Raw genomic sequence first — 25,426 nt, 5'->3', positions numbered from 1 at the left:
GAAGATAAATATGTTAAACTATTTTGGCAATACGATTAATTAAATGATACATATGTATAACTTTTTTTTTAAAATTTTGAAGCACGTGGGGCATGCATGTTTCTGAAACATTTATTGTTAATTTAACGTGTCTAGTAAGAGAAAATGATATTCCTCTTATACTTCTTCATATCAGTTTTTGGTATAGAATTGTGAATATGAAGGCTTTGCACTTTAGTCGTTGGACGAACAGCTCCAAAAATAGTGCAATCATTGAATATATTCTCAAGCAGATTCAACGCGTTTAAAGAAGTTAAAAATAAGCAAGGGAGGGTGTATCAAACTTGTGAAATCCATTACCCTGTAATAAATGGTTGAAATCATCGATACACACTCTTAGATGTATGTGTACATCAAACCATCCCTCGATGTGGCAGGTACGAAAAAGTTTGATTGACCGATTCAAATATTAGTTCTCTTTGAAAATATTTCAATCATTTAGACATCACCAGGTTTAGGTGAAATGCCAATCGATTCGAGTGTTAGTTCTCTTGAGACTTATTGTATGACATTAAGCGGTTATAAGTGTTTATAGTGTCAACCCTTACCGTGACAGAGGATCGCGGATTTAATTAAGGCAAAACATCTTCTAAGCACGGTTGATTACCTAATATTGGATACATTCAAATCAATCTTATGATTTCTTTTTAGCCAAAAACATTATTCACTTTATATACATTAATGTAAGTTTAAGTGCATTTCTGTTTTTTAAAAAAAAAAGAAAAAAGAAATATAATAGTTGCATAAGAAAATGCAGAAAAGCCTGACAAAATCTCATTTAGCTCCAGCATACATCCAGGAACTAGTTCAAGGCTATCAACCAAAACGGACACTTCGTTCTGCGAATTTATTATACATTCTAAAGCCACGCGCTCGTACTAAACTGTATGGCGAAAGACGGTTTGCTGTTTCTTCATCAACTCTATGGAACTGCCTCCCGTTGGATCTTCGTGTCAAGGGTTCATTAGCTGTTTTTAAAAACAAACTTAAAACATACCTTTTTGAACTTGCATTTAATCTGTAATTGGGTACTTATAGATACAGCTACTTAAAAAAAACAACCCAGTTTAAGTATTATTTTATGCCTTTTTCTATGTATTCATTGTTCTTTGTTTTACTTTATTTTTATTGCGTTACATGTAAAGAGCCTTAGGGTAATTGTAGTAATTAGGTAACGCGCTATCTAAATGTGTAATAATGATAATAAATCTGATTAAAACCATATCCTGAGATCCGCTAACTTATATCGCTACCTAGTGAATGATAATAACAGTAATAATGATAATAATAATGATAATAATAATACTAATAATAGATTATGTAAAGAGCACAAATATTATGTAAGTTCACAGCCACGAGGTCATACATCCTGACAATAAGTTAGAGATAGGAAATTGGTATATTATCCACAGATCTTTATCAGAACAACATTTTCTATATAGGTTGTACCTACACCCCAGACATTTTTATTCTGAAAATGATATCTATCGAATCACTTACTCTTTTATACTTTACATACAAATGGTTTATCACAGCGAGTACTACATTATTGAGAAGTATCGGTATCACTACTGGAGGGATACAGTACTATGAGTTTAATTGTTGGCTGATAAATACTGATAATGACTGCTATTATGCGGTTGATATTGATAATTTTACTTGATTTTTCTCAGTACCAACAGAAGTAATCAGTACCAACGGTAACAAGAGGTCCATGGGCGACATGGCTCACCTGAGTTACCTTGGTTTATATCTAAAGATTTTTCCTATATATTTGCATGTAAAACTTTGCTCTCGATTTTAAGAAACTTAAATCTGCACAAGGTTAGGAAGCTTTCATGCAAGGTGAAGATAACGAACAGTGACCAATCTCATAACTCCTACAAGCAATACAAAATAGATAGTTGGGCAAACACGGACCCCTGGACACACCAGAGGTGGGATCAGGTGCCCAGGAGGAGTAAGCATCCCCTGTTGACCGGTCACACCCGCCGTGAGCCCCATATCATGATCAGGTAAACGGACTTATCCACAGTCAAAATCAGTGTGCCAAGAACGGCTTGACAATCGGTATGAAACACGTCAGACAGCATTTGACCCAATGCGAGGTTGTATTGACGAACTAGATCGTTATAACGACCATAGAATTTGCGAAATGCTGACTTCAATCGAGACTGTTGAAATCCCTGTACCATCAACTTGTTTGTCAGTAGCTTACCTCGATTTAAAAACTGACTATACCCAGAACAAGCTCTTGCATATCGAATCAGTTGAGATATATAAACACCATATGCATGTAAATGTAAACTTCTTTGGCCCAATAGTTCTTGAGTAGAATATTTTTAAAGATTTTCTCTATATATTAGTATGTAATCTTTGATCACCTATTGTGGCCACATCATGCCCTTGGGGGCCATCCTTTTAATAAACTTGAATCTGCGCTATGTCAGGAAGCTTTCATGTAAATGTAAACTTTTCTGGCCCAGTGATTCTTCAGAAGATTTCAATGATTTTCCCTATATATTTGTATGTAAAATTTTGATACCCTATTGTGGCCCGATTCTACTCTTGGGGGCCATGATTTGAAGAAACTTAAATCTGCACAGGAAACTTTCATATAAATTTGTACTTTCCAGGTCCAGTGGTTCTTGATTTTTAAAGATTAATTATCTATATATTTGTATGTAAAACTTTGATCCCCTATTATGGCCCCCATCCTATCCCCGGGGGGCCATGAATTTAATAATCGTGAATCTGCACAATGTCAGGACGCTTCCGCGTAAATTTCTACTTTCCTGGCCTAGTGGTTCTTGAGAGGAAGAATTTTAAAGATTTTCCCTTTATATTTGCAGGTAAAAAATTGATCCTCTGTTGTGGTCCCAACTTAACCCCAGGGGCTATGATTTTAACAAACTTGAATTGCACTATGTCAGGAAGCTTTCATCTAAATTTCAGCTCCTCTGATCCAGTGATTCTTGAGAAGATTTTTAATGACCACACCCTATTTTTGCATTTTTGTGATTATCTCCCCTTTGAAGTGGGCATGGCCCCTCATTCTTACAAACTTGAAAGCCCTTTACCAAAGGATGCTTTGTGATAAATTTGGCTGGAATTGGCCTAGTGGTTCTGGAGAAGATGAAAATGTGAAAAGTTTATACCGACGCCGACACCGACGACAGACAACGGAGAACTTTTGATCAGAAAAGCTCATTTAAGCCTTCGACTCAGGTGAGCTAAAATGTCAGAATAACTTAGCAGTACCTACAGCCCAATATTAATAATTATCAGCAAATACCAGCACATATTGACACACTCAGTACTTTTTTATGCAGTAGTGCATGTATTTAATGAGAAAAGTATTTTGTACTCATCTAAAACGATTATACGCATCAATATTTCTCCGAAATGAAGATGATATAAAATAATTCTTTCAAAACATTTACAGAGTATGGTGACTCCTCAATTTCAAAATGTTTACTTTTAGGAAGTTCAAAGAACTCAAGGCACTTACTATCGGAAATACAGCATTTGTCTATAAGAGAAATAATAGAATATATGTGTACATATACAATAATATCTTCTGACAGAGTAACAAAAAAATCGTATTGCACAGAAAAACTACTTCATTCATAGACCCAGCTTGTAATCAAGTTGTAAAACTACGTTTTCCAAAAACACAATACTACGAGAAATATACTTTTCCAGTATCTTCTAAGTAGAAAGCCAAATGTTTAAGAAGATTGTATGAAAAATTAAATTTTAACCGATGTGGTTTATCTACACTTTATGCAGTACAATATTATATATATATATACATATATATATATATATATATATATATATATATATATATATATGTGTGTGTGTGTGTGTGTGTGTGTGTGTGTGTGTGTGTGTGTGTGTTTGTGTGTTATAGCTAATAGAAGAAGCTCAATATACAAAATTGTAAAGATATTGAACTCATAACCACTCTAAAATATCGTACATGGGTGAATATTATTTGTACGTCTCACAATGTGTTAACTTCACAGTACATCGTTTTGTGACACACTGTACCAATCAACATACGGTTCTTATATAATGTTGCTGAACTGGAACCATAAAGTTCAAGGTCATCTGAGAACAGCTCCGTGACCCCTGTCATATTAAAACCACTCTTGTCCATGTGTACCACCAACACCTACAAATTCAGTAGATTGATTACAAACGGAAACGTGGCTAGCAAATAAAATTCATGAATGATTTATTTCATATTTCAAGTTAAGTTTTTGTCAGATTATCATCCCTGTATTCAATGAGGGTCATACATTACCTGCGATGTGCTTGGTTTAACTGGATTAGAGAGTTGCTCTAAGCCTTTATGTCCTATGGGTTGACATCCAAGGAGCACATCTCCGGTTGTAGGATCAACTATCGGATTGTCTGGGATGGTATCAAGTTCAATGTCCTGCTCAAACATGAAATGAGAAGTATGTTATACAGTACACTTGCATTAGCAATTCATGTCTGTAGAAGACGGAAAAGAAACCGTCATGGTCGCCACTTGATTATATCGCTAGCTTCACAATCGACAGACCCAGGTTCAAGTTTCGATCCCGGTGCCACGGTAAAGGCGTTTATCATAGGCATTGACTATTCCTTTGTTAATTACCAAGTATCAAAAATGAATAACAATAAGGGTGGTTCCAGGGACATGTCGTGGAAATCTATGGAACAATTGATTCCTTTCTGTCAAAATTTGGATCACTTTACCTAAACCAGGTGACTTCTATACATCAGTGAAAAATTCTCTAATAGGACATAAACCAACGGAAATACACGCAAACAAATAAAATACGATAAAACCCTGAACGTTATATTTGTAGCTGAGAGGTAATTTAGAGAGCATATGGTTAGACATGGAAGATTACAAGGAACGAAATGTAGAATATCAAACCCTTTCTTCTCTCTCTCTCTCTCTCTCTCTCTCTCTCTCTCTCTCTCTCTCTCTCTCTCTATATATATATATATATATATATATATATATAAACTTTTGAATAAAGGTATGTTTTAATTCATTATTTATAAGAAAAATTGAGTAAATATCATTCTCGCCTCTCTTCATTTCAATCAATGTATATATTCTTACTTATTTACACTTTTTTACATCCTTAACTTGTTTTCCCCACGCTATACAAATTTGTGGATTTGAACTCCCTCATAAATATGTCAGAGGAGCCAACTTACACTCACCTGGCTCTTCTAGATCTTATAGAGGTATAATTCCAATATCATTTATTACAATTGTTTTGATTGGACAAAAATAAAGCTGAACAAGAGTTTACACATCAATAAATCCGAAAACGCGATGTATTCATACACGCCTGAAAACAAATAACATAGTGCAGGGAAACTATTCAAATTTTTGCAATTGTTAATAAAGTGAACGAATTGGAATTATAAGAATCAAACATTCTTTTTGAAGAATTTATCGATGTGTAAACTCCGGACATTTTACTCACAAACTTAACATAAAAGTGCTTCGCACTTTTATTCAGTTTGTGAGTAAAATGTCCGGAGTTTACACATCGATAAATTCTTCAAAAAGAATGTTTAATCCTATAATAATAGCTTAAAATATTTCAAGGCAACGTTGTACTGCTATTGCGTAACCATCCCAAACCCGTAGACCGTATTGATATTTGGATGTTTTAGTGAATATAGACGTTGCTGGCAAACTAACAATTCAACTTTGTGACAAAGGAACGACCTTAGCTTCTCCATCAACTTCCCATCTTTATGTACCAATATTCCTGATTTACCTGCATAAGATGTTTATGTATCCTAAATGATTCGATACGATAGAACATATTCTGCGTATGGTGAATTTCTAACCTGAGGTAGGCTACTGACGGGGCTTAAACAGTCTCGCTTAAAATCAGCTTTTGGAAACCTTGTATGGTTGTTATAATGATCTCATTTGCAAATTCACCTTCTGATAGTTTAAATATTGTCTGATATGATTCACCTTCTGATAGTTTAAATATTGTCTGATATGTTTCACCTTCTGATAGTTTAAATATTGTCTGATATGATTCACCTTCTGATAGTTTAAATATTGTCTGATATGTTTCACCTTCTGATAGTTTAAATATTGTCTGATATGATTCACCTTCTGATAGTTTAAATATTGTCTGATATGTTTCACCTTCTGATAGTTTAAATATTGTCTGATATGATTCACCTTCTGATAGTTTAAATATTGTCTGATATGTTCCACCTGTTGATAGGTTAAATATTGTCTGATATGATTCACCTTCTGATAGTTTAAATATTGTCTGATATGTTCCACACGAATCGTTAGGTCGTTCTTTTTTTTTTTTTAACTTGCTTTGGCTGAGGATTGCTCTGATTGTTTGATGAAGATAGAGAATCACGTCGAGATACCCAGGGGTCCGTGTTTGCCCAACTCTCTATTTTGTATTCACCATGAGAGTTGTTAGATTGATCACTGTTAGTTATTTTTCCCTTGGATGTGACTGGTCAACAGAGGATTCTTGTTCCTTCTGTGAAACTGATCTCAACATCAGAGATCCATGCGTGGCATATTCTTGATTGTGTAGCCTTTATAGGATTTAAGGTATTGGTCAATATTCCTGTCTTTTACCCTTTTCCATACAAATCTAAATGTAGTGTCACTTTTAGTCAATAGACACACCCCTGTTTTAAAAATCCCTCAGAGTGTATCTATGAAAGGGACGATGACCTTTGGTAGAAAAATAAAACTTAAAATCCCTATAGTCAAGGATGTTAATGACAGGTGTAGTTTGATGTCATCCAGTTATAGTTGGAGAACGTTTAAAACTTTGCGCACAGATGCAAAGATAAGTGAACGAAAATAAATGATTGGTCAATGAGCTTTTCTGGGAAAAGATGCTGCATCGGTCGCAATGGTATGGCTGTATTTAAAGCTGGCCAGTAAGTCTGGCACTTATAACATGACACGTTATCGTTATGATAGTGTTGGACCGTTAACTTACATTTACTTTAATAAGTCTGTTGTTTTCTTCTCTCTTATACACCATCAACTTTTTACCCATACTGGATACTGCATACACAAGTCTGTAAAGAGACATAATTACGTGCGTTTCTCACTGGTATAGAAATAGTGTGTCACAGGTGTCAAAATATACTGTTATATATTGACGGATTTTGAAAACGCAACACTGATTTTTTTTTCTAAATATAAGCAATTGATGATTTTAGAATTTCTTCCACAGTCCATTAACCAGATGTTTAAATTCCACTGCCCGCGTTATTCATGCTAATTTTTAAAAAGGTGCAAGTAGCATTGCACGAATTTTCTCAGACGCTATTCAAAAAGTAAAAACCAGTTTTGTCATCGTGAGACATTTCTGTTGTCAATGGCAAATGCATTTACAAGTGAAAAAAAAGGGAAAATATTAAAGAATACCACGTTTAAGCAATGATTTGCGAAATCAAGCACTCGGGACGATGCAAACAGGCGTCAGTCAGCTAAAGTGGTAAGACGTTTTAACATGCACCCTTGTACGATAAGCCAATTGATACGACGTCACCGCCATACAGGGTCCATCAATGATTGCTGAAGACCTGATCGAGCATTTGTGACAACAGGCATCAAGAGGTGTTTGTACGGCAACGCCACTTGCAAATAGGTTTACGAGATTAAATTTGTCGAGGATTTTCAATTCGTTGTATTTCTTACGTAATTTTCCAGCATTGATATTCTAACGACAAGGCGTGAATATTTCACTTTTTAGACGCCATTTGACCCATATTGTGGACCTAGACTAAGACAGGACTGGTTTCTCTATTGTGTCCATTCCGATCGATCAATGACTTTTAACCTTAATGATGAGCGCATGTGCACAAAGGGAAAAGTCATTATTACAGTTCGAGTTTGGCAAAAGCAGTAAATCTTAATGCTTGTGTATGCATACCATGAATTGTTTTGATAAGAAAATTAGTAATCTGAGGTTTTGAAATGGTTGTTTTTCTTGTTGGGATATGACTTTCATTTCCAGAATTGAGTTTCAAGATACCGAGGAGTAATACCAAGCTACCACTACGATTATTTACTTTGAAATGATTACATTGAACTACATTACACTTACTTTCCATCATTTGAGAGAGCAATCCCATTAGCAAAATATGTTGGTTCTGAAACTATTCGAAAATCTTTGCCATCACAGTATAGAATATGACCAAAGTGCAATCCCAGTATGCCTTCCAAAAATTGTCCGAAAGGGTTGCGATAATAAGCACAATCTGTTGTATAAAATGTATCTGGTCCTGTTGCCACTACATCATTCAGTCTGAAACAGAGTGTGATGTTAGCCATTATTTAAGCAATACATTATTATCTCTTGAAAAATGCAGTCTCTTAACTGAAACGGTGTGTGCATACAAATTGAATAACGCGCGTTAGCCCGTTATGAAAGTTTGCTTACACACCGTTGCAGTTATGAGACTACATCTTTAAAAAACAATAATAATTCATTGCTTATATTTACATTCTAAAGCAAAATGTGATTACTGAAAGAAGACTTGTTGAAAAATCTTGCACTTGGATTAATTTCTTGTGTTTGTTCGGTGATATTAACCACATATTAGAGGTAAGATCAACTTATTTGGCATCGAATGAAACGAAGATGGACGACAAGGCTTTGTTTTCATTCGGCACACTGCATGGTAATTTTGTCTAATAATAATAATAAGGGTCTTATACCATACCATCCTAATAAGGGATAATAATAATTCTATTAGTAAGTTGCATGGTATAAGACCCCTACTATTATTATTACAAAATCACCGGCTGAACCGTTCCTGTGGCCCAAGATGCCAACGACATGTTCGACAGTGTTCATATGTCTAACAGATTTATAGTGATACGGTCTTTGCAGTTTTAAGCAAATGTCATTCAAAATTCTTTAAAGCTTTTTATCAAAGCATTAAATAGTAAATGTAAATATATCATTCTGTCTGATACAATATGTGATTTTAGCCTAACGTCACATATCGGCTTCCAATGGAAATCGTTCGTAATGAATTTCAAAATGGACCATAACAGTTGACGTAAGAATATTACATGTGAACTAGTGCTCCTGTATATGTCTTGAGATGTTTTAATTCTAAGGTCTCCTCCAGAAACTCAAACTTTTCCACTGTGTCTTCCTCTGCTCGATGTACCACAACAAACAGGAGCACTTTACCTACAGTGTTGAAAAAAAATGTATTAGATGAAAAGTGAAGATAACGAACAGTGATCAATCTCATAACTCCTACAATCAATACGAAATATAGAGTTGGGCATTTATAGATGTGCATGGACTAAGTAGATATTCATAAAGGAAAGCCCATGTTTTATATTAAAAGAAATAACATACGGTTTTGTTTTGACAATCGTGCAAGAACTATACTAAAAGTATTCAAGCTATTGTTTTCTCTTTGGAAATGATGTACGTTATCAGTGTTCATTTTTGCCACAGTATTTCATGCTCGGTGTGTAAAAAAGGACATACTACAAGAGTGAAAATCAGATATAGCTCAGCTGAAATAGAGTCTGAAGGGAAACTATCGATATAGCTCAGCTGAAATAGACTCTGAAGGGAAACTATCGATATAGCTCAGCTGAAATAGATTGAAGGGAAACTATCGATATAGCTCGGCTGAAATAGAGTCTGAAGGGAAACTATCGATATAGCTCAGCTGAAATAGAGTCTGAAGGGAAAGTATCGATATAGCTCAGCTGAAATAGAGTCTGAAGGGAAACTGAATAGTCAATGTAATACGGGTATTGAAGTTATGCATTTTGCTGTACATTTACCTTTGTCCTCTAAAACACTGATACCATGCGGAAAGAAATCTTTGGAAAGAAAATTGTTTCCAATAATCGGTAGTTCTTTGACTCCATATTCTGGTTTCTCCATGTTAAACAGCATGATCCGCCCTCTGACATTGTTTTTCTTGTAATACTCTTGATATTCTGATCCAACGAACACGGCATTTAGTCCCTTCATTGGTAAAGAAGTCTCAGAATAAAGACCGTTAATAGGTATACGAAAGTAATAGTAGAAAATTTTAAAATGTCCAATAATTCAACAGAATAAAATTAGAGATAATTTCAGCATTTCCATGTGGTATTTATATATCATTGCGTGGGATATCCAAGATGTACAATTTCGAATTGTTTACAAACGAGCGGAAGTGAACACAACTACGGATAAAGAACAATTTTTCAGACCCAAAATATTCAATTTGTTCACTTAAATTTGTCCCCAAGAAAATAAGTGATTTGATATCATTCAATTGGATTTTAATTTTCAAAATGAATAAAGAATAGCCATGGATGTAGAATATTTTCGAATTGTTCATTACTGAGACGATCTATTTTATGACATTGATATTTTACATTTTCATGTGTTAATTATGAGTACATACTACAATATGTCGACAGAAAAAAATATGTTGCAAGACTTACAGAAGAGATGAATGTTAAACCAGACTGGGTGGTCTGCATGTCCTCAGATCCGTGCTCTACAAATGAGTAAGGGTAGACATATTTGAATATATAACAATGTGTATTTCGATTTTCTAGAGACTCGAACAAAAGACATCATTAAATTACATCTGATATACGAGCATTGAGAGTGTAAACTAAAGCAAAAAAGTGAAGATAGCGAGCAGTGATCTATCTCATAACTCCTGCAAGGAATACAAAGTTATGAATTAGGGAAAAGATGAATCATTGGATATACCAGAGATTGGACCAGGAGCCTAGGAGGAGTACGCATCCACTGTCTACCGATCACACCCACTGTGAGCCCTACATATATATCTTGACATGTGCATAATGAGAAGCTTATCCATGGCCAGAGTGACCTGATAAGACAAGAGAAACAAATCATCTGACGTATTACCTATTCCTTCCAAGATGTGACATTTTCCTGGTCTGTGGTTCCACAGGGTTTTGTGGTAGCCCAGGAACATGCTGAAAAATATAATAAAAATATTCAACAGGTAGTTCAATACATATTATATTTTGAGAATAATATAATAAAGCAAAACTAATTTGAGGATTTGATTGATTAACATTCGCTTTTGTAGTAAGCACTAGGTTAGAACAATTGCTTGAAGCTGTTGTTGTATTTTTGGACAATCGTTGATGCTCTAACCAAGGCTAGTCAGTATATTTTTTTAAAGAATGGAAATGGAATACAGTTATTTGCCGTAAATTTAAGAGGATCATATAAGATACACACTGCATGTGAAATATTCTATAAAGCACAAAGATTGTAATGAACTCTTAAATAATAATGACTACCCTAACAGAAGAAATAATTCAAACTAAAAATGTAGTGTTTATCTAAGAGTACATATGTACTCAGCAAACAAACAAAAAAAATCCGCATTTTTCTTTTTTCAAATAGAGCTAGAAACAGTTCATTCAATCATTCGAACTTTTTTCTTTGAATACCTATGACTACATACAAAGTAGTAAAGGCATTTTAAAATCAAGTATCAATCTATCACGCTTGATTAATCAAGTTCATGAAAACAGTGGTTGGAATGATTTCTTATAAACTAATGGTCTGCTGTCATTGAAAATTTGTTTCAGGTAAAGAAAAGACACACAAAGAACCCTCTAACCAAACCAACATATAAAGTGTCATGTAAGACGCTGCAATGCCACTCTTAAACGATGATGATTGCGGTTGTGCTGTAACAATGTTACTAATAGGGACTACTCGACAGAAAGTTGCAACTGCAGTTGAATACACCAATCAACTCAAAACACGTGTTCATCAGACTGGAACACAGATGACAGACCAAGAACTGGGCATCTCCGAGTCACCACTTCCAGACAAGTTTGTCTAAAGCACCAGCGCAACCGCTTCGAAACTACTGTAAAAACAGCTGCTACAATTGCAGAAAGGGGAATAAACCAATATCGGCTGATATTCGGCTTGGCTGAATATTTGGACTGAAGCCTTCACCGAATCTCGGAGTAGTCATTCATAATTCATATCTGGAAATTTACTTTCAGCTTCGGCCAGTTCTAGCAATTAATATGCACTTAGGTGACATTGCTGTTCGCTTCAAATAAGTGATTTGACTATCAAACTAACTCTCTATCACTAATTAATTTTGTATTGCTTACCGTCTAGGTATAAAAATCCCAAAATGAAAATAGGCACCAAAATTTCTGTTCAAATAAAACTTCCATAGCACAATATTTTATCTCTTGGAATTGAAGAGTTCCTATAGTCTGCTTCATGTAGCTACTGATACATTGTATCTCTACATACCTATTTGCATTTCGCTAATCTAAAATGCAAACTATAGGAACTCTTAAATTTTGGGAGATAAAATATTGCGCCAAGGAAGTCATCATTTGAACGGAAAAATTAGTGATGGTTTATTTTATCGAATTTACATACTTAGACGATAAGTAATACAACATTGATAGTGATACAGATTTGGTTTGATAGTCAACTAACTGATTTGAAGCAAACAGCAGTGTCACCTAAGTGCATATTAATTGTTAGAACCGGTCGAAGCTGAAAGTAAATTTCCAGACATGAATGATGAAGAACTGCCCCGAGATTCGGTGAAGGCGTCAGTCCAAATATTCAGCCGAGCCGAATCTCAACCGATATTAGGGAATAAACACATAAGTTCCCAAACTATGTGCAACAAACTGCGAAAAAATTGGAGTTCGTTCACAACGTACATTTATTGAAAATCCGCTGACACCAAGGCGTCGCCAGGCTCACCAGGCTCAAATGGATTACTCAAGACATGACCACAGCAATGTGGTGGCGACAAAACCGACAGCATGTTTATTCACACATGAATTTAATTTGTACAAAGCTATATACCACTATATAAGTTAAATTTTCATGGATGATATAGATATAGTTTTCTTTCTTTGTTGAGTTTATTTGCTTTCTTGTGTACATTCCCTGTATGTTATAAACATCCTAAAAGTAAGTGTTTATTTCCTACCACACATTTCACATGTACATGTTTAAAGGTTAAAAAGCTTCTCAAATACATCTGTATCGAAATGTGACAAAAACAAATGTGTTTAAAAATATAGCAGATTACTGATTTCACATCAGATGGGATGGGGTGTTAAAGTACAAGACGTTTACTTTGCCAAGAACGATTTTCTTAAGGATGTACTCTCGTGTTAATTTTACCGCGAGTGAGTCTCCATACTTTTTAAAGTCGTAAGTATGGGAAAATGCGTGTTTTATTTTGATTGCCCAAAGTTGAACATTAATACGTGTTTTTATTTGTTATTAATGTAAATAAACTAACAAAAATTAATTAAAACATAATTTTTCTTATATTTTCTCTCACTTTACGACATTCATGATGTAAAAGGGCAGTTATAGAACAAGCTGCATCCGATATTCTCACAAGTGAGTGACAGGCAAAGAAAAGATACAGAACAGCACACATAGCACTGTACATAGTGTCAGACGATCGACGAGAGGGGAGAATGGAAGAGTGTTAACCATATAGTACCTGAATCAGAGGTTGTCGATATAGTATGTAAAACTAATACGGTACCAATTTTGATGCACCAAATGCGCATTTCGACAAATAATGTTTCTTCAGTGATGCTCAAGCCGAAATATTGGAAATCTGAAGTAGCAATAACCTTGTAAAACAAACAGAGTGCCAAAGACTGGAGTCAAAATTCGTCTAAGGATCAGAGCTACACACAAAAAAATGTATGCGTGAGGAAGATCATCCTTAATTTTGAAATGAATTTCTAAATTTTATCACAGCAATTAAATATATATCTATTTTGTATTGCTTATAGGAGTTATGAGATTGATCACTGTTCGTTATCTTCACCTTGCATATCCGTATTTTCAACCTAGTAACGAAGTACTTAGCTACTGGATTGAATGAATTTGTAAGTTTTTCAATATGCAAGACATTTTTTTATGAAAATAAAATCTAGAAACTAAGTAGGCATAGATCTGTACCCAAATTGATCGCCTACTCGGTCACCATCAGTGAATATCGCTCCTAATGTTCATTGTATTATTATCGAAGAATCATATTGATTAAAAAGTGTAATCTATATTATTGTTTTTAAAAATCACCGACGTAAACAGCGAATTTAATTGATTAAAAAGAATTCAAAAGGTAAAGAAGTTTCTCCCATTTATAAAATTATGGTGCGCCGTTCGTGTACAACTGAATTAGTTAAAACAAAAGATAAGATAATTTTGTTGACTATATACATGTATAAATATGTTTCTATCGGGCTACTAGAACGATAATTTGTTTCTGATCAGTTGTGAAAAATTAAATTATTTCATCAAAAATTGATTTTGATTATTCATACAAAGTGTAATTGTCAAAGAGTTTTAATAATGTTAAAATTTGTTTATAGAGTATTGAAATGCACATTTAAAAAACAATCTGGATTAGAATTTCAGCATATATTTCATAAAGTTTAGTTTATGCACCATCAAGTTCTCCTCAATACTCTGTAAATGTTAGCATTTAGTCTTACCTAGAGCTTTAATGAGTAAAAATGGGGAGAGGTTTCAAGCTGATATGTTTATTTCTCATACCATATAATGAGGATATGGTCTTTGTCAGAGAAAAGGATGCGTGCGACTTTCAACCCCCCCCCCCCCCCAATATGCATGTAACATGCCTACTACTTACATTCTTACTTTGCAACGAAGACTCATACAATTCTAAACTAAATAATATGATGTAAACAAGAGATGTTTGTAAAACAGATATCTCCCATGGTGCAAAATGGTAAAGGGTTATACACACGCATCATTTAATTGATAGTAGTTTCACCAATTCAAAATATTTAGCAGACAATATCTTTCTATGTCAAGAGTGGATTGACCTTGTGACCTAAAATCAGTAGGGGCCATCTACTCCTTATGCTGTACCAGTGTACCAAGTTTGGTGTCAATCAAACAAATATTTGTTAAAATATATGAGACAATATATTACTCTGTCCAGTTCAACCATTGACCTTTGACCATGTGGCCTCAAAATCAATAGGGTTCATCTTCTCCTGAAGGTGTACCAGGGTACTTAGTTTGATGTTTTTCAAACAAGAGGTTCTCAAAATATTGAGCGGACAGTATATTACTATGTCCAGTTTGACCCTTGACTTTTGACCATGTGACCTCAAAATCAATAGGGGTAATTGTCTCCTGAAGATTTACCAGTGTACCAAGTTTGATGTCTGTCAAGCAAGGGGATCTCAAGATCTTGAGTGGACAGTATATTTCTATGTCCAGTTTGACTTTTGACCGTGTGACCTCAAAATCAATAGGGGTCATCTCCTGAAGATGTACTAGTGTACCAAGTTTGATATTTGTCAAGCAAAGGGTTCTCAAGATATTGAGCGGACAGTATATTCCAATCTCAACTTTAATCCTTGAACTTTGATCATGTGACCTCAATATCAATAGAGGTCATCTTCTTCTAAAGATATACCAGTGTACCAAGTTTGATGTCTGTAAAACAAAGGGTTCTCTAGACAATGAGTGGTCAGTACATTCCTATGTCCAGTTTGACCCTTGACTTTCGACCAGGTGACCTCAAAATCTATAGGGGTCATCTACTCCTTAGGATGTACCATGTTTGATGTCTGTCAAGCAAGGGGTTCTTAACATATTAAGCTGGCAGTATATTCCTATGTCCAGAGTAAATTGACCCTTGACCTTTTGACCTGAAAAACAATAGGGGTCCTCTTCTACTCATAACCAGCCAACATATGAAATATCACTATGATCAAGTGAACGGTTTTCAAGATATTGAGCGGACAACATGTGGTTTACTGACTGACCGACCGACATACCGACCGACCGACAGGTGCAAAGCATTATGCCCCTCTTCTTTGAAGGGGGCATAAATATATTGCATTTATTCATATTTGATTTGTGAACATTGTATGAACATAGTCGTGAGCCCTATATCTTGATCAGGTAAACATATTTATTCGTAGTCAAAATCAGTGTGCTAAGAAAGGCCTAACAATCGCTATCAAACAAGTCAAACAGTATTTTACCCAATGATAGGTTGTAATGGCAAACTAGATTCTTATAACGACCACAACAATTTGCTAAATGTTGACTTTAAATAAAATAACATCAAAATAATGCTCCAATTTCTAGATGAAAACATTTTCCTTTATGCATTACTACACAAGAAGTATTTTTAGACGGTATTTAAACATTAACGGATGACATGTCAGTGTTGGATGATATGACACAAATAACTGGAAATAAAAGTAGAAAATATCACGCTCGAACAATAATTTACTCTATGCCTTTTGAACTTTGTCATTCATTTGCCTAAATACTTCAGCATCAGATTTAAGTCACTTGGTTGGTACATTTACATTCTCATTCTTTGTGACAAGACGGATACGCTGAAATAATAGAGTATACTGACAACATGCTTTGAGGTCAAAGTAGGTTTTAAAAAGTGTGTCAGTTTTACATAGACCGCTAAAACACCTCATATTCAGGAGTTGCATTATGCTATACTTACATCATTCTAAAAATAGACGTGAAGGACAATGCAACCATAAGCCCAAAGAGAGTTTTCCATATCATAATTCCCTGTTATCACTAAGACGAGATGAATCAAATCTGAATTGAATCGGCTTTAATCAGATCGGGATAGAGACCTGTTTTCTATGAGGCGCCGTTTGGGTATATTTATTACCATTTATTGGTTACTCTAATATCTTATTACTTATTTCAAAAATGTAATATCACGTGATTTGAAGAAAATGTGTTAATGTATATCATTGAGTGCTCAAACAATACCTAACGGTGTTTGCAAGACTTTGTTCAGATTAGTAACAGATGAGTTCATTTTAAATGTTTTCTCATCAAATTTTGTCCGTCGTCGGTCTGTCCGTCAGTAAAGTTTTTATATTTTCGACCTCTTCTCCAGAACCACTGGACCAATTTCAGCCAAACTTGGCCAAAAGCATCCTAGGGTAAACTTTTAAGGACGTTCAGGTTTGTTCTAATAAAGGGCCATGTACCTTTCAAAGGGGAAATAATCACAAAAATGCAAAAATAGGGTGGGACATTTAAAAATCTTCTTCTCAAGAACAACTGGGCCAGAAAAGCTGAAATTTATATACCAGCTTTCTGACACAATGCAGATTCCAGTTTGCTCAAATCATGGCTCCCGGGGGTTGGATGGGACCATGATAGGGGATCAAAGTTTTACATACAAAGATATAGGAAAAATCTTTAAAAATCTTCTTCTCAAGAACCATTGAGCCAGAAAAGCTGAAATTTATATGAAAGCTTCCTAACAAAGTGCAGATATAAGTTTGTTAAAATCATGGCTCCCAGGGGTAGGATGGGGCCACAAGGGGGGATCAAAGTTTTGCACACAAATATATAGGGAAAACATTTAAAAATCTTCTTCTCAAAAACTACTTAGCCAGGAAATTTGAAATTTACATGAAAGCTTCCTGATATAGTGCAGATTTAAGTTTGTGAACATCATGGTCCCCCGGGGAAGGATGGGGCCATAAGTTGGGATCAAAGTTTTACATAGAAATATATCGGGAAAATCTTTTAAAATCTTGTTCTCAAAAACAACTGGACCAAGAAAGTGGAAATTTACACGACAGCTTCCTAACATAGTGCAGATTGAAGTTTGTTAAAATCATGGCCCCAGAGGTTAGGATGGGGCCAGAATAGGGGATCAAAGTTTACATATAGATATATAGGGAACATCTTTAAAAATCTTCTCAAAAACATTTGGGCCAGGAAAGTTGCAATTTACATGAAAGCTTCCTGATGTAGTGCAGATTCAAGTTTGTTAAAATCATGGCCCCGGGGACAGGATGGGGCCACAATAGGGGAGCAAAGTTTTATATACAAATATATAGGAAAGATCTTTTAAAATCTTCTTCTCAAGAACCACTTAGCCAGAAAAGCTGAGATTTACATAAAAGCTGCCTGACATAGTGCAGATTGAAGTTTGTTAAAATCATGGCCCCCGGGGTAGGATGGGTCTACAATAGGTATCAAAGTTTTGCATGCGAATATTTAGGAAAATCTTTAAATATGAGCGAAGGTGATTCAGGTGAGCGATATGGCCCATGAGCCTCTTGTTTATTATATTGTTTCAAGAATTTCATCAATTGAAAATAAATTGCTTTACTTCATTTCATTTATTAATTTAAGTCTGAAATACAATGTGAATAAAGTTTTATTTCAATCAATGAAAGTTGAAGATAACGAACAGTCATCAATCTCATAAATCCTACAAGAAATACAAAATAGAAAGGTGGATAAACACGGATCCCTGGAAACACCAGAGGTGGGATCAGGTGCCTAGGAGGAGTAAGCGTCCCCTGTTGACTCGTCACACCCGCCGTGAGCCCTATATCTTGATCAGGTAAACGGAGTTATCCGTAGTCAAAATCAGTGTGGCAAGAACGGATTAACAATCGGTATGAAACATGTCAGACAGCATTTGACCCAAGGATAGGTGGTATTCGCAAACTAGATCGTTTTAACAACCATACAATTTGCAAAATCCTGACTTTAATCGAAACTGTTGAAACCCCTTTACCATCACCTTTTTTTGTGAGAAGCTTCTTTCGATTTTAAATCTGACCATATGCAGAACAAGCTCTTACGTATCGAATCAGTAGAGAGATGTAAACACCATATGCAGGTGATAATGGAATTTTGCTACATAAATATGGGAAGTTGACGATGGAGAAGCAGAAATCATCCCGTTGGTCATATACTGTTAGGTTGTCAGTTGGCCTTTAATGTCTTCTTTCAATAAAATATCTAAGTAAGAAGCAGAAGTGGACGACTCTGTGGTGTCTTTTATTTCGAGCTCACAGTTTTATGTTGATAAGCTTCTATTTCCCAACTCTCTGCTCCCCGTAGCTCGTTTGTGCTGTCGTCTAATATCTGAACAAAAACATAAAATTGACTGAGATTGGAAATTGTCATTTATTACTTACCAAATGACGAAAGATATCTTCAAAAAAAGAGTCCGGGGGAAATCAGCTAATACAATTGTACATCAAAGTATTTGGAAAGGTAAATGACTCAAAGATTCCCCCCAAAAGAAGACAAAATAACGAAAATAATGCTACATCTTTACCGTGACACAGGATCGCGGATTTAATTTTAAAAGGCATCCACTTCTAATGCCAAACATCGTCCAAAGAAGCAACCGCTGTCAATATGTGTCAGGGTCCGCTATAGCGAAGCACGATTAATTACTAATCTTGAATGCATTCAAATCGAATACATGTAATTTGTTTTAGCCAAAAACATAAATGCTCATTAATTTGCAAACGTGCTGTAATCACTTTATACATTGATAAGACTTAAACCATATTTCTAAGTCGTTAAAACAGGTATTGACTGTTCCATCGCCAAATGCTCGGCATCACGTGTGAATGTCACGGGTCCTCGGATATGACCTTTAAAAAAAACGGATGCCCCGTGTCACAGTAGGTGTGGACGCTAAAGAATCATCACTACTCAATGGCTGTAAGCGCCGAGTAAAGGTCTAAAGACATGGTACGTTTGGGGCCAAATTTGGCCCCGCGTCCAAATTAAATGATATTCCCCAAAATTCTTTCATATGGTGTATACTTCCATAAAATGGTTATGGTGTCTTCGTAAAAAGCTTTACTTATGTATAATACATATGTAAATGCAGTATAGTTTACGATAACGTTGTGCCATTTTGACGTTACTTTATGCGACGTCTTGAACAAGAAAGCTATGTCATGAACTCAATATGAAAATAATCCAATTTATGTCGCCATATGCTCAAAGTTTTATTAAACAAATGTGCACTATGATTTTTATTTGAAAAGTTTCATTGATTTTTTCCTAAAGTTTTAATCAATTGTAGATGATTCGATGCCGCGGATGCTGTGATTTGAAGGACGATTAGTGTAACTGTATCTAAGAATTGTAGAGCAACCCATATATATTCATTCAATTTTAACATTGTATTTACATTTGGATCCAATTTGCATTGTTTTATTCTAAATTAAATGAATATCATATATGTACGTAGCGCGTGGTTACCTTAAGTTATTCTTGTGTGTATATGTACACTTTGTTCTTTTTTTTTTTTTTCGATCGCACTAAATGTTTTTTAGCGAAGGAACACGCACTAACCAATGCTACATTGGATTGTATATGTAGTAAAAAGAACATGAAATTCATTCAGAATATATGTGAAAAGAAATATTATAAAACGAACTTTTTTTAAATTCAACACATGGCAATGCGACCGAATATAAACGTTATAGGATGTGATAAGATTTACAAACAATGTGATAAGTTCTACACAGGAGTTGACACTGACACCATGATAAACCTAACAAAAAATAATCTTGTCGGTATTATATTCAATGGTTTAGCATATACACTTGCATCTATTAATTACACTCTTTATTTGAACAAAAATATATACAGGCTCCTGACAATTATCTTTATATAACAAATCTTTCAATGCATTAGTATTTACGCAAAGGAAAAAAGTTTGAATCATAAATCATATTGTCTCAAACCCCGTCCGAAGTCCGCATGGGAGAGGATCGTATATTTTTGACCCCCCCTCCCCTTCTACCTTTTGATACATGCCGATTTAGTCGGAGATATGAAAACAACTTTGGTTTCCCTATCTAATAAATCATTCAACAATTCCCTTTCGGCCAGTTTCTAATGGTGAATGAAGCAGAGACTGTCTATTAACAGTACCAAAGTCAATCACTATGACAGTGCATCAGCATATATAATGCCGTCAGTCAAAGATATTTATATTTTCCAGCAATTGTCAAAATAATGAAAAGTGTAAGATCTAATCAGTTTTTGACACTAAGTTTTTTCACTATACTAGTGAAAAGGACTACTAGAATCTATAATTTACTAGTCCTGCTGATTTGTGACTAGTCCGGCTGCTGAAAGTAGACGGCCGAGTCGCGATGCGACGAGGGGAAGAGTTTGAGAGGGGTTGTCCCCTCTTAAAGAGGATGGGAGTCCGGGGGAAAAATCTAGATGCAAATTGTTCATTTGAGACAAATAAATGAAAATTTTATGACCAAATCTAGCCTCTTTTTCCTGAGTCTCTCATCAAACCATCACATGTATGCTTGAATATCATGAAGAATACGTCGATGTGTAACATAGAACCATATTTTGTCGAATATGATATGCACTTTTTTCAAGGATTTTTGGTGTAAAAAAAAAAGGGGGTGCGCATTGTTTACCAAATATTTTTGTTTCAGATAAACTCGGCGCTCATATCGTATGCTTGTTCACGTTGTTCACCTAATCGATCTCAAGAAAATGACTACAGAACGTAAAATTATAGAAAATATTATACTTAAAAATATGTATATAATTAAATTATTATAAAACAGCCAATTAAGTTTTATTCGATCTTACATTCATATTAGATATTCATCATCGTGCAAAAGTGCCACGATATCATCAGACCGTGACCATGACCGGCACATGTTTTTCGAAGCCATCGTTGTGTACAAGGACTTCTTCACTTGATTGTGTCAGACACATATTCAGGGTACTTTCTGCATGCTGTACGATTTCCATGGATCTGGGAATATGTGATTTTCTTCTGTAGTAAATGACACGCGACTGACGTACTTCATTTATCTAAATGCAGCGAAATTTCGGAGAGTTATGTTTGATTTCTTCATTTCGCTACCGTCTCCAAATAATGGTAGTGTACGATTACAACACATTGAACAATTGTTCAATACTTTTATTTTATTTCTAAAACGTCGGCTAACCGAGTGTTCAAGCTTTAATGCTACAAAATATCATGATTTGCTAAAATTAATATATTATTACCGCGCTGTATTCAAATTCCTGTGCTTTGTTGAGAACTTACATTATTTCCACGAAGATTTCTAGTGAAATTTAAATTGAAAAAAGCCAAGAATACTGCTTGGTTAGAATGTTTACAATAATCACCGGTAATTATGTACAGTATATATTGGGAAAAGGATATCAAACAATCGTTCCAGTTTTATACAAATGATAATATTGTGCTCTGCTTTAGTCCTCATTACTTTGTGCACAAATTACATGCAACTCTAATTCCAGAGGGGAGGGGGGTGTCCGGACCTCCGCTCTAGATCCGCGCATGATTCGGATATAGTCATTAAGCGGTGTTTTGTGCACATGCCACTAAATGCTAAGTGACCGACGGTGAGTGGGATTGCTAGAGTGTAAATGAAGGAAAAGAAAGTTCTCCTTATGTGTGAAAATCGCGTTATAATACTTCAACACCAGTTCCACGATTTAATGATGAAAATAGTAACCAATGACTGGCTATCATGTATTTTTAAATAAGACTATATCACAGAACACGTGCGTCAGTTATCGATAAATGTAAGGCGATTTTATAAACAAATAATCAATACAGCGACGTAGCAACAGGGGAATTTGGCACACGTTCTTTTGTTTTGAGAATGTAGTTTTTCCATAAATTTTACATGCGAATTTTGATTTATCCCACCCCCCTTTATGGTAATACTGAATGCTTACGAAAATATAAGTATGAAACGATTAGAGTTGTAGATCTGTTGACATTGATTGCAAATGCAGTCAAGTCGTTCTTTTCTACTAAAAATGTTTTCTTAAGAAATGTTTTTTATCTATTTTTTTTTACATGTAATGATCGGGGTTCACCGGGTTTTGTCCTCTTGGAACACACAATACATGCGTATACTTTATCTTGTAGCTTACAAATGAGTTTTAATTTAGATATCTAGATACTACATCGTTTATCTATCAACTACCAACATTCACTCTTTCAGCAGGGTTACATTAATTGCGTTGATATCATTACGTATCTATATCAAACATAAAATTGGAATCGGAAATATCAGTGTCGAAGATTCCAATTCTCTGATCACACACTATCTTCTTCAATGCAAACTACGTAGAATCTTATAAAATTTAATATGTTGTACATATGCATATTATTTATTCATTAAGCTTGTATATATGAACACCATCAACGTTAAAATTTGTATTACAGATGAACGCGGGAAATGGTTAAACGTTAAATTTAATAGTCTGCTCATTTAACAACCAAGTCGAAATTTTGCTCATTATTGACTTTCAACATGATTAATTTGTACACAAAACATCTTTGCGGTTGTTGCATGTGCTCTATTTTTAAAATGGTTTCAAAGGCATAAAAAACGGCTAATTTCGGCGATTTCGGTAAATCATGTCAATCGGAGATAAGGAAAATGACGTCACAGAACATATTACGTCACTAATTTCCACATGTATCATCAGGGCCAATGCCCTAGTGCATAATCATAATGATTAAACCAAGTGAAACCACATTTTAAATTTATCCTAATTTTGTGGCGAAATTTGGGCCTTAATGTACCTTGCTCTTTGAAGGCCTTCAGCGGTCTTGGTGATGTCTCAATATGAGTGAAATATTCTCGAGAGAGATGTTAAGGTAGCGACGGATTGCAACCACGTGATCAGTAAAAATTGTGTATTTTCACGTGAATCTATTTTCCGGAATTCCTTAGTCCGTCATATAGAATAGTTGAAAAAGAAAAAGGTGTTCCGTAGGTGTTTTGTTGCTGTGACTGACTCGCCTAGAGAAAATCAGCACACACCACATAAGTTTACGTCAATGTCTGTAATAATGGTAGATCATCTAGATCAAATGTTTCGTCTGTGTGGTACTTTTTGCCAAACGAAATGTTAAACCACCAATCCATGTATAGATGCGCAACGTACACAAAGTTGTTGATTGATGCATCGTAATGTCCGAGTGCTGCATGCTGCGAGATTAAATATTGTTTATGCAGTCATTGAGAGGCTAAACAAAGTTTCTCCCAAGAAGAGGAATTTGATGGATTCATTCAACTTGGTCAACGAAATTATAGTTTCGTTTGGTGAGTGAAAAAAAATGCCATAAATTTGTATTCAAAAGTTCAACTCACATTTCCTCTGCTATTTCACAACGCGATTTATAATAACATTTGTAAGTTTAAACATACAACATACAGTAGATGTATTAATTTGTATGTATTTATGTATTCCATGTGTGCTTAAAATATAACTCCCACCTGGTCACGTAATTGTATATGTATACTACATTTGTAAACATGGGCTCTCACAAGTTTGTCTCTTTTATTATGAAAAAATCGTTATGAAAATAACCGTCATGAAAATAACATACCTTGAACTACATGCATCAAAGTAATTAAAAACAAATATCTGTATAGATCTACTATGTAGGGGTATGGGGGAACCGGATAGAAAGTGGAAGGGGACGGGGGAGGGACATGTGTTGAATTATAATTCTCTAGGCTATAGTATACATGAAATTTAAGAGATTTAAGAAATATATCAAACCTGGGGTTTCGTGTTTCGCACTTTTATTCAGTTTGTGAGTAAAATGTCCGGAGTTTACACATCGATAAATTTTTCAAAAAGATTGTTTAATTCTATAATGAAACATATATGAGTCTATGGCTTTTATGAAAACATATATGTCATCTCATATTGCAATATATAATTTTAAAACATCAGTATTTAAATTTTCACTGAATGTGTGTTGAGACACAATTTCAAAATTCACATTGTCTGACACACTCTAATTACTCAATGGTATGATGCAAGGCGAAGATAACGAACAGTGATCAATCTCATAACCCCTACAAGCAATACAAAATAGATAGTTGGGCAAACACGGACCCCTGGACACACCAGAGGTGGGATCAGGTGCCTAGGAGGAGTAAGCATCCCCTGTTGACCGTTCACACCCGCCGTTAGCCCCATATCCTGATCAGGTAAACGGAGTTATCCGCAGTCAAAATCAGTGTGCCAAGAACGGCTTAACAATCGGTATGAAACACGTCAGACAGCATTTTACCCAATGCGAGGTTGTATTGACGAATTAGATCGTTATAACGACCATAGAATTTCCGAAATGCTGACTTCAATCGAGACTGTTGAAATCCCTGTACCATCAACTTGTTTGTCAGTAGCTTACCTCGATTTAAAAACTGACTATACCCAGAACAAACTCTTCCATATCGAATCAGTTGAGATATATAAACACCATATGCAGGTGATAATGGAATATTGCTACATAAATGTGGGAAGTTGACGACACCTAACTGTGCAAATATCCATTATGATGATCTTTTTTTTCTAGGCATCAGCCCGAGGACCAATGGAGGTTGGATAGGACCAGTGCAGGTTGAATTGGGTTTCGAGTCAACAAGTTCAACAGAAAAAAAGGTACCACATTTTTAAAGATTATTTTTTTTTTT

At 35.1% G+C, this 25,426-nt stretch overlaps 1 protein-coding gene across 1 annotated transcript; it reads right to left on the bottom strand.

Moving 5' to 3' along the window:
* Positions 1 to 1,038: 1,038 nt before the first annotated feature.
* LOC130052092 (serum paraoxonase/arylesterase 1-like) lies at positions 1,039 to 16,767 on the bottom strand. Its single transcript, XM_056156134.1, has 9 exons — positions 16,618 to 16,767; positions 10,980 to 11,050; positions 10,541 to 10,596; positions 9,887 to 10,073; positions 9,149 to 9,272; positions 8,175 to 8,375; positions 7,059 to 7,140; positions 4,352 to 4,486; positions 1,039 to 4,219 (listed from the first exon to the last, which is right to left on the bottom strand). Exons 1-9 carry the CDS (start codon positions 16,680 to 16,682, stop codon positions 4,049 to 4,051), a joined length of 1,092 nt encoding a protein of 363 aa, XP_056012109.1. The 5' UTR covers positions 16,683 to 16,767; the 3' UTR covers positions 1,039 to 4,048.
* Between the last annotated feature and the right edge of the window lie 8,659 nt (positions 16,768 to 25,426).

This window comes from Ostrea edulis, chromosome 2 (assembly GCF_947568905.1).
Source record: "Ostrea edulis chromosome 2, xbOstEdul1.1, whole genome shotgun sequence".
NCBI classification, from domain to species: domain Eukaryota; kingdom Metazoa; phylum Mollusca; class Bivalvia; order Ostreida; family Ostreidae; genus Ostrea; species Ostrea edulis.
Note: the sequence above shows the minus strand (reverse complement) of the source record. Positions and strands in the feature narration are given on the sequence as shown.

Bases quoted from the DNA above. Each gene is read 5' to 3' on its own strand.
- LOC130052092 (XM_056156134.1), bottom strand. From the start codon at position 16,682: ATGATATGGAAAACTCTCTTTGGGCTTATGGTTGCATTGTCCTTCACG. The intron at 10,074-10,540 runs GTAAGTCTTGCA...TTACCAATGAAG, and splicing joins GTTTAACATTCATCTCTTCT to GGACTAAATGCCGTGTTCGT. The intron at 7,141-8,174 runs GTAAGTGTAATG...GTCTCTTTACAG, and splicing joins GCTCTCTCAAATGATGGAAA to ACTTGTGTATGCAGTATCCA.